The 12680-nt window shown below is 42.6% G+C and overlaps 1 protein-coding gene across 2 annotated transcripts in view; it reads right to left on the bottom strand.

Moving 5' to 3' along the window:
* The window catches only part of LOC106613836 (A disintegrin and metalloproteinase with thrombospondin motifs 14), a 464750-nt gene that overhangs the window by 386423 nt on the left and 65647 nt on the right, over positions 1-12680 (bottom strand). For both annotated transcript variants that reach the window (XM_082978765.1, XM_082978764.1), the window contains exons 5-6: positions 6888-6971; positions 2328-2484 (exon numbers count right to left, since the gene is read on the bottom strand). In XM_082978765.1, coding sequence (XP_082834891.1) covers positions 2328-2484; positions 6888-6971 — 241 coding nt within the window. The remainder of the gene's footprint in view (positions 1-2327; positions 2485-6887; positions 6972-12680) is intronic.

Here is a 12680-nt window from a genome sequence, read left to right as displayed (position 1 = left end):
GTAGTCAGCATACCATTTGTGGCATTGTGTTTTAGAGTGGCCTTTTATTGTCCCCAGCACAAGGTGCACCTGTGTAATGATCATGCTGTTTTATCAGCTTCTTGATATGCCACACCTGTCAGGTGGATTAATTATCTTATCAACGGAGAAATGCTCACTAACAGGGATGTAAACAAATTTGTGCACAACATTTGTGAGAAATACATTTTTTGTGCGTATGGAACATTTCTGGGATCTTTTAATTCAGCTCATGAAACATGGGTCCAACACTTTACATGTTGCGTTTATATTTTTGTTCAGTATAAATCACACCTATATATTCCATGAATGATATGAGAGGATGACATGAGACAGTAATTTAGATATTTTTATTTATTTAATTAGGCAAGTCAGTTAAGAACAAATTCTTATTTACAATGACGGCCTACACCGGCCAAACCCGGACGACGCTGGGCCAATTGTGCGCCGCCCTACGGGACTCCCAATCACGGCCGGTTGTGATACAGCCTGGATTCGAACCAGGTTGTCTGTAGTGAAACCTTAAGCACTGAGATGCAGTGCCTTAGACGGCTGTGCCACTCGGGAGATACGGTATATAGTATCATAAATGACACAGATCCTAGAGATAAATCACTCAACATACCTGTCAGTGGTTACTGCTACAGTGAGAGGACAATCACATACATACTACATACCTGTCAGTGGTTACTGATACAGTGAGAGGACAATCACATTCATTCAATAACAAAATCTTCAGATTTAGTTTATGATTTTCATCCCTCTTTAATCTCATCAGAGTTGCATTGAGATGTTAAGATTTAAGATATTAAAGTTTAAAATAAAGCGTTACATAGATTCTGGACCGTTTCCATGTATTTCTTTTTGCTGACTCGTTATAAATAGGAGTTTCCTCTAAGGTCTTGTGGTCTGTATTTGGGTGTAAAATCCTCCAAGTCATCATAAAACTCTGGCAACAGAGTGTGATGTTTACCCCTAAGCCTGGAAGGTTGTTCCCTAGTTGAAGAGGCCAGTCCCAACCCATCCCACGGTGCCTTAGAGATGGGCCTGTTATGGCCATAACATCGCTGGCTGCTACGGTAACATTTGAAGTTTTTAAACATGACGTGCTTCAAAGTTAAACCAAAGTCAAAAGTCAATATGTGACAGTGAACTTCAAAAGAAGGAAGCAAGAGGTTTGTTTCTCAAAGCCTTGCGTTGCAGTGACCGAGTCTCAAGAAATGGTGCTGTGACGCAAAAAATAACTGTACAGATCTTGTTCCAAAATACATACTGTCATGTAATGTGGATGTGTAATGTAATGTAATGTGAATGTGTACATTTTATAACAAATACTAAGTAATATACCTTCAGGATAATAAACACTTTAACCTTGAACTTGAAGTGTTCCCTCTATAGAGGTTACTCAGAGAGAAAATAGTTGCTGTAGTACTTACATTCTTTGTCTTTAAACGATTTCAAGTCTATGCGTATTAAAGTCAACATGTCTATCTTCATTCACTTGTCTTACAAATAGACAGAGTGGGAGTACTTCAGTACACATTGATTCAGGTAGAGATGATCTTAGATGAGTTGTATTATGTAAAACAACACAGAGAGGACATTTCCTATTTCTGTTTAAATTAGAAGTTACTTACAGACTACCTGGAAACTATAAATACTGGAAAAAGGAAAAATCAAACCATTTCTGAGCATTTTCATGTTTTTTCCCTACATGCCAGAAACCATTATTTTGTAGATCTGATGGTACTTTTGGAAACATAGGTTGGCACCAATGCCCAGTCAGTCAGCAAAGGGTTGGAAAATACTCAATGATGTGCTCAGTGTTATGTGAGGTCACCACTGGAGGATGTAGACATGCTCAGGACCATGTCAGCATCACAAAATGGCTCCCTGTTTCCTTTATGCACTACTTTTGGCCATGGCCCCATTGGGTTCTGGTCACAAGTAGTGCACTATATAGGGAATAGGGTGCCACTTGGGATGGAGCCCATTTCTGGACCACAGCAGCAGCTGCCTGCTTCCCTGTAAGTTCCCAGCATGGTTGGGGTCCAGTCCATCACTATTAAAACAATTCCGTAAGTAAACTGACAATCCAATTCCAATTGAAAAGCAATAAGGGGAAAAAAATCCAGAATTGGAATTTCAGTTTACTTCTGGAATGGACTTGGAATTGAAACTGACCCCAACTCTGTCAAGTTTCCAGAGACCTTACCTGAGCTAGCCTTGAAAGGAGCCAACCCTTGTGAATGGAAGGAGATATCTGTCGTATCAGTCTGCACAGGCCTCGATCGAGAGAAATACAGTACCTTGCATACCTGCGGGACCAAAATCTTGCCTTGTGAGGAAGATGGCATGGTCATGGTACTCAGCATGATCGGGGTCCCGGCGCTGCTGCGTGTTGGCCCAGCGACACACCTGCTCCAGGCTACGGGATGGGTTCCCACGCTCGATCAGGCTGATGGACTGAGGAAAGAAGAATACCGTTCTCATTTCAGAAACAATCTACGAGCCTGATCCCAGATCTGTTTGTGCTCTTGCCAACTCCATTGCTGTCATTGTTAAGCCAATGAGCGACAAGGAGTTGGCATGATACCCCAAACAGCAGGCACTCAGGCTAACAGCCTACCATAACTGCTGAATAGGATCATCTCACAGTGTTTAATCATCGTTATTACTCTTACTAGCGCTCATTCAGCAGATAGATGACTACTTCAAAATGGTTTTACCTGCAATGAAAGGGATCAGCATGCTTGTTTTAGCTACTTGAGTTGAAAGCACTGATTTTTAGTTGCCCTGGATAAGAGTATCTGCTCAATGACTAAAACATAATGTAATTATTAGATATTGAGAACATACTGTACCTAGGGTGTACTAACATCCCTGGTCAAAAGTAGTACACTATATAAGGAAAAGTAGTACACTTCATAGGGAATGGAGTACCATTTTGGAGGCATCTTTATTGTTTTACAGCAACAGCCTGGAGAGGGTTCTTGTGCTTGAGGAGAATATATATATTTTTTTTATTTAATCTTCATTTAACAAGGCAAGTCAGTTAAGAATAAATTCTTATGTACAATGACAGCCTACACCGGCCAAACCCAGACAACGCTGGGCCAATTGTGCGCCGCCCTATGGGACTCCCAATCATGGCCGGTTATGATACAGCCTAGAATCGATCTAGGGTCTGTAGTGACCCCTCTAGCACTGAGATGCAGTGCCTTAGATCGCTGTGATACAGCCTGGAATGGAACCAGGGTCTGTAGTGATGCCTCTAGCACTGAGATGCAGTGCCTTAGACCACTGTGATACAGCCTGGAATGGAACCAGGGTCTGTAGTGATGCCTCTAGCACTGAGATGCAGTGCCTTAGACCGCTGCTCCACTCAGGAGCCCCACTAACCTTATCTAAAAGGTTAGTGACTATAATTGTTAGTGACTATAATTGGCAACAATTTCATTTAGTTATTTTTGCCAAATAGAATGTTATTTAAGTTCCTGATCTAATAGCTCATTTCTGTAGGCTATGGCAGGTGTCCTAGAATGTTATTTAAGTTCCTGAGGTAATAGCTCACTTCTGTAGGCTATGGCAGGTGTTCTAGAATGTTATTTAATTCCCTGAGCTAATAGCTAATTTCTGTAGGCTATGGCAGGTGTTCTAGAATGTTATTTAATTCCCTGAGCTAATAGCTAATTTCTGTAGGATATGGCAGGTGTTCTAGAATGTTATTTAAGTTCCTGAGCTAATTGCTAATTTCTGTAGGCTATGGCAGGTGTTCTAGAATGTTATTTAATTCCCTGAGCTAATAGCTAATTTCTGTAGGATATGGCAGGTGTCCTAGAATGTTATTTAAATCCCTGAGCTAATAGCTAATTTCTGTAGGCTATGGCAGGTGTTCTAGAATGTTATTTAAATCCCTGAGCTAATAGCTAATTTCTGTAGGCTATGGCAGGTGTTCTAGAATGTTATTTAAGTTCCTGAGCTAATAGCTCATTTCTGTAGGCTATGGCAAGTGTTCTAGAATGTTATTTAAGTCCCTGTGTAGAAATACAGTAAATTAGCTTCAACTCGCCAAAAATCCCTTGGAGGGAAAACAATCTTTAGATGGGAGGAACCACTGAACATCTAACTTGAATATTTGTATTCCTGTTATTTAACCAGGAAGGCCAGTTGAGAACAAGTTCTCATTTACAACTGCGACCTGGCCAAGATAAAGCAAAGCAGTGCGACACAAACAATACAGAGTTACACATGGGATAAACAAACGTACAGTCAATAACACAACAGAAAAATCTATATACAGTGTGTGCAAATGTAGTAAGATTAGGGACGTAAGGCAATAAATAGCCCATAGTGGCGAAATAATTACAATTTAGCAATTAAACACTGGAGTGATAGATGTGCAGAAGATGAATGTGCAAGTAGAGATACTGGGGTGCAAATAAGCAACAACAAAAAAATAACAATATAGGGATGAGGTAGTTGGATGGGCTATTTACAGATGGGCTGTGTACAGGTGCAATGCTCAGTAAACTGCTCTGACAGCTGATGCTTAAAGTTAGAGAGGGAGATATAAGACTCCAGCTTCAGTGATTTTTGCAATTCGTTCCAGTCTTTGGCAGCAGAGAACTGGAAGGAAAGGCAGCCAAAGGAGGAGTTGGCTTTGGGGATGACCAGTGAGATATACCTGCTGGAGCGCGTGCTACGGGTGGATGCTGCTATGGTGACCAGTGAGCTGAGATAAGGCAGGGTTTTACCTAGCAAAGACTTATAGATGACCTGGAGCCAGTGGGTTTGGCGACGAATATGAGGTCGAGGGCCAGCCAACGAGAGCATACAGGTCGCAGTGGTGGGTAGTATAGGGGGCTTTGGTGACAAAACAGATGGCACTGTGATAGACTACATCCAATTTGCTGAGTAGAGGCTATTTTGTAAATGACATCGCCGAAGTCAAGGCTCGGACGGATAGTCAGTTTTACGAGGGTATGTTTGGCAGCACGAGTGAAGGATGCTTTCTTTGCGAAATAGGAAGCCGATTCTAGATTTAATTTTGGATTGGAGATGCTTAATGTGAGTCTAGATGGATCAAGATGGATCACTTCAAATTGATTGATTTGAATAAATTAGGGCAAATACAAATGAACAGTTGAAACAGTTAGTCAATACAATGAATCCTAGTTTCAGCCAATTTAAACACTATTTGTTTCACAATCCATTTCCCATGGCCACCCCTTATCGGCCCTGGAGAGAGAGAGAAAGAGAGCGTGAGAGAGACAGAGGGAAGGAGACGAGAGAGAGACAGAGGGAAGGAGACGAGAGAGACAGAGAGAAGGAGAGGAGAGAGAGAGAGACAGAGCGAGCGACGGGTGTAATGTAAACTCTTACCTGTCTGTACCTGACCGTGATCAGGAAGATGAGAAGTCTTACCTGTCTGTACCTGACCGTGATCAGGAAGAAGAGAAGTCTTACCTGTCTGAACCTGACCGTGATCAGGAAGAAGAGAAGTCTTACCTGTCTGAACCTGACTGTGATCAGGAAGATGAGAAGTCTTACCTGTCTGTACCTGACCGTGATCAGGAAGAAGAGAAGTCTTACCTGTCTGAACCTGACCGTGATCAGGAAGAAGAGAAGTCTTACCTGTCTGAACCTGACCGTGATCAGGAAGATGAAGTCTTACCTGTCTGAACCTGACCGTGATCAGGAAGATGAGATGTCTTACCTGTCTGAACCTGACCGTGATCAGGAAGATGAAGTCTTACCTGTCTGTACCTGACCGTGATCAGGAAGATGAAGTCTTACCTGTCTGAAACTGACCGTGATCAGGAAGATGAAGTCTTACCTGTCTGAACCTGACCGTGATCAGGAAGATGAGATGTCTTACCTGTCTGAACCTGACCGTGATCAGGAAGATGAAGTCTTACCTGTCTGTACCTGACCGTGATCAGGAAGATGAAGTCTTACCTGTCTGAAACTGACCGTGATCAGGAAGATGAGAAGTCTTACCTGTCTGAACCTGACCGTGATCAGGAAGATGAGATGTCTTACCTGTCTGAACCTGACCGTGATCAGGAAGATGAAGTCTTACCTGTCTGAACCTGACCGTGATCAGGAAGATGAGAAGTCTTACCTGTCTGAACCTGACCGTGATCAGGAAGATGAGAAGTCTTACCTGTCTGAACCTGACTGTGATCAGGAAGATGAGAAGTCTTACCTGTCTGTACCTGACCGTGATCAGGAAGATGAGAAGTCTTACCTGTCTGTACCTGACCGTGATCAGGAAGATGAGATGTCTTACCTGTCTGAACCTGACCGTGATCAGGAAGATGAAGTCTTACCTGTCTGAACCTGACCGTGATCAGGAAGATGAAGTCTTACCTGTCTGTACCTGACCGTGATCAGGAAGATGAGATGTCTTACCTGTCTGAACCTGACCGTGATCAGGAAGATGAAGTCTTACCTGTCTGAACCTGACCGTGATCAGGAAGATGAGAAGTCTTACCTGTCTGAACCTGACCGTGATCAGGAAGATGAGAAGTCTTACCTGTCTGAACCTGACCGTGATCAGGAAGGTGAGAAGTCTTACCTGTCTGAACCTGACCGTGATCAGGAAGATGAAGTCTTACCTGTCTGTACCTGACCGTGATCAGGAAGATGAGAAGTCTTACCTGTCTGAACCTGACCGTGATCAGGAAGATGAAGTCTTACCTGTCTGTACCTGACCGTGATCAGGAAGATGAAGTCTTACCTGTCTGTACCTGACCGTGATCAGGAAGATGAGAAGTCTTACCTGTCTGAACCGGACCGTGATCAGGAAGATGAAGTCTTACTTGTCTGTACCTGACCGTGATCAGGAAGATGAGAAGTCTTACCTGTCTGTACCCAACCATGATCATGCGGACGAGGACGATGTTGATGTTGGTTCCCAAGGACTCATCGTGGTAGATCTCATCAACCTAAGGGAAGCAGCCAGAGAGATAAACAACATTAATTTATTTATTTAGTGAATTCCTTTAGCCAAGCCCTTGCTTCCGGTCCTGCTGAGTTGAGGGTGATTAGGCCCTCCGCTGAGTTGGTAGATTGGACAGACCTTAGGAATGTGGTGCATGGTTTGCTCCACCCCACAGGCACTAAGGGGTGAAGGAGTCTATAGCTTGGTCTCAGATCTGTTTGTGCTGTCTTGCCAACTCTTATGGTCATTGTCACGCCAATGGTAACAAACATGGGCCCTGGTCAAAAGTAGTGCACTATACAGGGAATAGGGTTCCATTTGGGACGCTGTCACATATGAGATTGCTTCTGATGCTAGATTCATCATCTCATAGTGTGCTTCTTAATACGCGATGTGATGATAGCTCATAGTACACAGACGTACACAGGCCTACATCAGAGTCTACATCAAAGAGTCTACACAGCACGTCACATCTGGCAAAAACACAGCTGGTAGTTTGTTTAGCTTTCAGAAGAATAAGACAGCCATCCAGCCAGGGCCGGCCCTCCAGAAGGATAAGACAGCCAGTCAGCCAGGGCCGGCCCTCCAGAAGGATAAGACAGCCAGCCAGCCAGGGCCGGCCCTCCAGAAGAATAAGCCAGCCAGCCAGCCAGGGCCGGCCCTCCAGAAGGATAAGACAGCCAGCCAGCCAGGGCCGGCCCTCCAGAAGGATAAGGCAGCCAGCCAGGGCCAACCTTCCAGAGGTAGGACGAGCAAGTTAACAGAACCGCAAAGTCTCTCTCACTAAATATCTCTATTCTACCTACAAACTGGTATCTATGCTGCTACAGTAAACATACTCTGTATCAAAAACTCTCTCTTAACATGAACAGCAAGCATTAACTAGCATCCATAGCTCGGTCTATGAACTTGAGTAGTTGCATTTCTCCAGCGCCATCCCTCAGCTGTTCACCCCCAAAAAAGTGGTGGGTGTACACTTGTTGTTTAAATCCCAGATTGCCCCTTTAACACTAATATCATGCTAATAACCTGTAATAACCTGACACAAAACCTGACAGGACAAGCACCCTACTGAACAATAACCTGTAATAATCTGACATAGAACCTGACAGGACAAGCACACCTACTGAACAACAACCTGTAATAATCTGACATAGAACCTGACAGGACAAACACCCCTACTGAACAATAACCTGTAATAATCTGACATAGAACCTGACAGGACAAACACCCTACTGAACAATAACCTGTAATAATCTGACATAGAACCTGACAGGATAAACACCCTACTGAACAATAACCTGTAATAATCTGACATAGAACCTGACAGGAAAAACACCCCTACTGAACAATAACCTGTAATAATCTGACAAAGAACCTGACAGGACAAGCATCCTACTGAACAATAACCTGTAATAATCTGACATAGAACCTGACAGGACAAACACCCCTACTGAACAATAACCTGTAATAATCTGACATAGAACCTGACAGGATAAACACCCTACTGAACAATAACCTGTAATAATCTGACATAGAACCTGACAGGACAAACACCCCTACTGAACAATAACCTGTAATAATCTGACATAGAACCTGACAGGACAAGCACCCCTACTGAACAACAACCTGTAATAATATGACATAGAACCTGACAGGACAAACACCCCTACTGAACAATAACCTGTAATAATCTGACATAGAACCTGACAGGAAAAACACCCCTACTGAACAATAACCTGTAATAATCTGACAAAGAACCTGACAGGACAAGCATCCTACTGAACAATAACCTGTAATAATCTGACATAGAACCTGACAGGACAAACACCCCTACTGAACAATAACCTGTAATAATCTGACATAGAACCTGACAGGACAAACACCCTACTGAACAATAACCTGTAATAATCTGACAAAGAACCTGACAGGACAAGCACCCTACTGAACAATAACCTGTAATAATCTGACATAGAACCTGATAGGATAAACACCCCTACTGAACAATAACCTGTAATAATCTGACATAGAACCTGACAGGACAAACACCCTACTGAACAATAACCTGTAATAATCTGACATAGAACCTGACAGGACAAACACCCTACTGAACAATAACCTGTAATAATCTGACATAGAACCTGACAGGACAAACACCCCTACTGAACAATAACCTGTAATAATCTGACATAGAACCTGACAGGACAAACACCCGACTGAACAATAACCTGTAATAATCTGACATAGAACCTGACAGGAAAAACACCCCTACTGAACAACAACCTGTAATAATCTGACATAGAACCTGACAGGACAAACACCCTACTGAACAATAACCTGTAATAATCTGACATAGAACCTGACAGGACAAACACCCGACTGAACAATAACCAGTAATAATCTGACATAGAACCCGACAGGACAAACACCCTACTGAACAACAACCTGTAATAATCTGACATAGAACCTGACAGGACAAACACACCTACTGAATACTGATCCACTTGGCTCAATAGTTCACACCAATGTGCTTCCACTCGACAGCACAGGAGTGGAAGCAATCCCCTTTACAGAGAGAATGTGTGTGTGTGTGTGTGTGTGTGTGTGTGTGTGTGTGTGTGTGTGTGTGTGTGTGTGTGTGTGTGTGTGTGTGTGTGTGTGTGTGTGTGTGTGTGCGCATCTGTCTGTCTGCTCTTTGATGGCTTGGTTTTGCATACATGGAATGGGATGCTGCTGTCCACAGTGGGTGGGTGGTAATAGGATGCTGCTGTCCACAGTGGGTGGCTGGTAATGGGATGCTGCTGTCCACAGTGGGTGGCTGGTAATGGGATGCTGCTGTCCACAGTGGGTGGCTGGTAATGGGATGCTGCTATCCACAGTGAGTGGGTGGTAATGGGATGCTGCTGTATAAGTGAGTGGGTGGTAATGGGATGCTGCTGTCCACAGTGGGTGGCTGGTAATGGGATGCTGCTGTCCACAGTGGGTGGCTGGTAATAGGATGCTGCTGTCCACAGTGGGTGGCTGGTAATGGGATGCTGCTATCCACAGTGGGTGGCTGGTAATGGGATGCTGCTGTCCACAGTGGGTGGCTGGTAATGGGATGCTGCTGTCCACAGTGGGTGGCTGGTAATGGGATGCTGCTATCCATAGTGAGTGGGTGGTAATGGGATGCTGCTGTATAAGTGAGTGGGTGGTAATGGGATGCTGCTGTCCACAGTGAGTGGGTGGTAATGGGATGCTGCTGTCCACAGTGAGTGCTTGTCATGCTTGTGCTGGGCCTTCCTGGCCATGGGACTGTGGAGTTGTTCTCCCTCTATTGTTATGAGTTGTGATTCAACAGGCAATCATGTGCGATATCTTGTTAAAACATTGGCACGCGTCCAAATGAAATCACTGTTATTATGCAATGGCTGAGCTAGTCTGACCTAGAGATGCTTTGATGACTGCAACATGGTCCCATAATGATGCTCTGGAATGTGTGGAGACTTAATGGAGGAGCTTCAAACCAACATGGAAGTCCAATCAAAAGTCAAACCAAGTCTGCACTGTAAGTTGTTTCAACTCATTATTATTTACTAACTGGTTCCACAGCCTTTTTTAGTTGACTCAACTTTTCGGTCTAAGTGTTACCTGAACTAAAAAAAATATAGTTGGGCCAAATTTACTGTAGGTCCAACTGGAGAAAAATGAAAGGCCGAAATTCAGTGAACATAAAATTATGTTTATTCAACTTGTCTCATGTGTTCATTCAACAAAAAATATTATTTGCGCATCTTAAAACCTCTTACATCTAGATGTTCCGCTAGCGGAACACCACTCCAATATACAATGATAGGGCGTGGCGCGAATTACAAACTCCTCAAAAATCCCAAAACTTCCATTTTTCAAACATATGACTATTTTACACCATTTTAAAGACAAGACTCTCCTTTATCTAACCACATTGTCCGATTTCAAAAAGGCTTTACAGTGAAAGCAAAACATTAGATTATGTCAGGAGAGTAACCTTTGATTATCTTCTTCAGATGACACTCCTAGGACATTATGTTATACAATACATGCATGTTTTGTTCAATCAAGTTCATATTTATATCAAAAAACAGCTTTTTACATTAGCATGTGACGTTCAGAACTAGCATACCCACCGAAACTTCCGGTGAATTTACTAAATTACTCAGGATAAACGTTCACAAAAAACATAACAATTATTTTAAGAATTATAGATACAGAACTCCTTTATGCAATCGCGGTGTCCGATTTTAAAATAGCTTTTCGGTGAAAGCACATTTTGCAATATTCTGAGTAGATAGCCCGGCCATCATGGCTAGCTATTTTGACACCCACCAAGTTTGGCACTCACCAAACTCAGATTTACTATAAGAAAAATTGGATTACCTTTGCTGTTCTTCGTCAGAATGCACTCCCAGGACTTCTACTTCAACAACAAATGTTGGTTTGGTTCCAAATAATCCATAGTTATATCCAAATAGCTGCGTTTGTTCTTGCGTTCAAGACACTATCCGAAGGGTGACGCGCCGGCGCATATCGTGACAAAAAATTTCAAAATATTCCATTACCGTACTTCGAAGCATGTCAAACGCTGTTTAAAATAAATTTTTATGCGATTTTTCTCGTAAAATAGCGATAATATTCCGACCGGGCGACGTTGTTTTCGTTCAAAGACTGAAAATGTAAAATGGACTCTTCACGTGCACACGCGCACCCGTTTCATTGTTCTCAGATCGACCACTATCCAAATGCGCTACTGTTTTTCAGCCAGGGACTGCAGAGTCATCATTCAACGTTCTGGCGCCTTCTGAGAGCCTATGGGAGCCTTAGAAAATGTCACGTTACAGCAGAGATCCTCTGTTTTCGATAAAGAGGATATAGAAGGCCAAGAAATGGTCAGAGAGGGCACTTCCTGTATAGAATCTTCTCAGGTTTTTGCCTGCCATATGAGTTCTGTTATACTCACAGACACCATTCAAACAGTTTTAGAAACTTTAGGGTGTTTTCTATCCAAATCAAACAATTATATGCATATTCTAGTTTCTGGGCAGGAGTAATAACCAGATTAAATCGGGTATGTTTTTTATCCGGCCGTGAAAATACTGCCCCCTATCCTAAACAGGTTAACTAAAACAAAAAGCTCTGGAACTAGATAGACACACAAACAGTGCTTTTAATATACAATGTTTTCAACTGACTTATTTGACACAGTCTCCGTTCATTTATACAGTAATTGTTATTCTACATGTTGTTCTCTGGGATTTGAGCTCACAATTTCTTGGTTCACAGCATTCCAATCTTCCTACGTCTCCACCATGTCTGGGTCAATGACTGATTTCACCTGTATTGCTACACTTTGCACTTCAAAGTAAATCTCACCTCTGTTAAAAGGACACAAAACTATTTTATTCATTATAGTAATTAAGAAGTACCATTTTAACAGAGTAATATGCCCCACCTACATTAGACAACAATAAGTAAATGAATGATGAGAGAATAGTCAGATTAACTGATACCAGACAGACATGGTGGTTTAGCAGGAAGATGGGGATGATGTAAATCAAGAGGTTGTGAGTTCAAATCCCAGGTGAGGACATATATATAAATGAACATGCATTGAAAACATTGTATGTTAAAAGCACTGTGCTTGTAACCACATGCACTTTTTTTTAGTTAAGATGCCCAAATAATAATTTATAGTTTA

The sequence above is a fragment of the Salmo salar genome, chromosome 01, assembly GCF_965601325.2.
Source record: "Salmo salar chromosome 01, fSalSal1, whole genome shotgun sequence".
NCBI lineage: Eukaryota > Metazoa > Chordata > Actinopteri > Salmoniformes > Salmonidae > Salmo > Salmo salar.
This window is presented reverse-complemented; position numbering and strand designations above follow the sequence as displayed.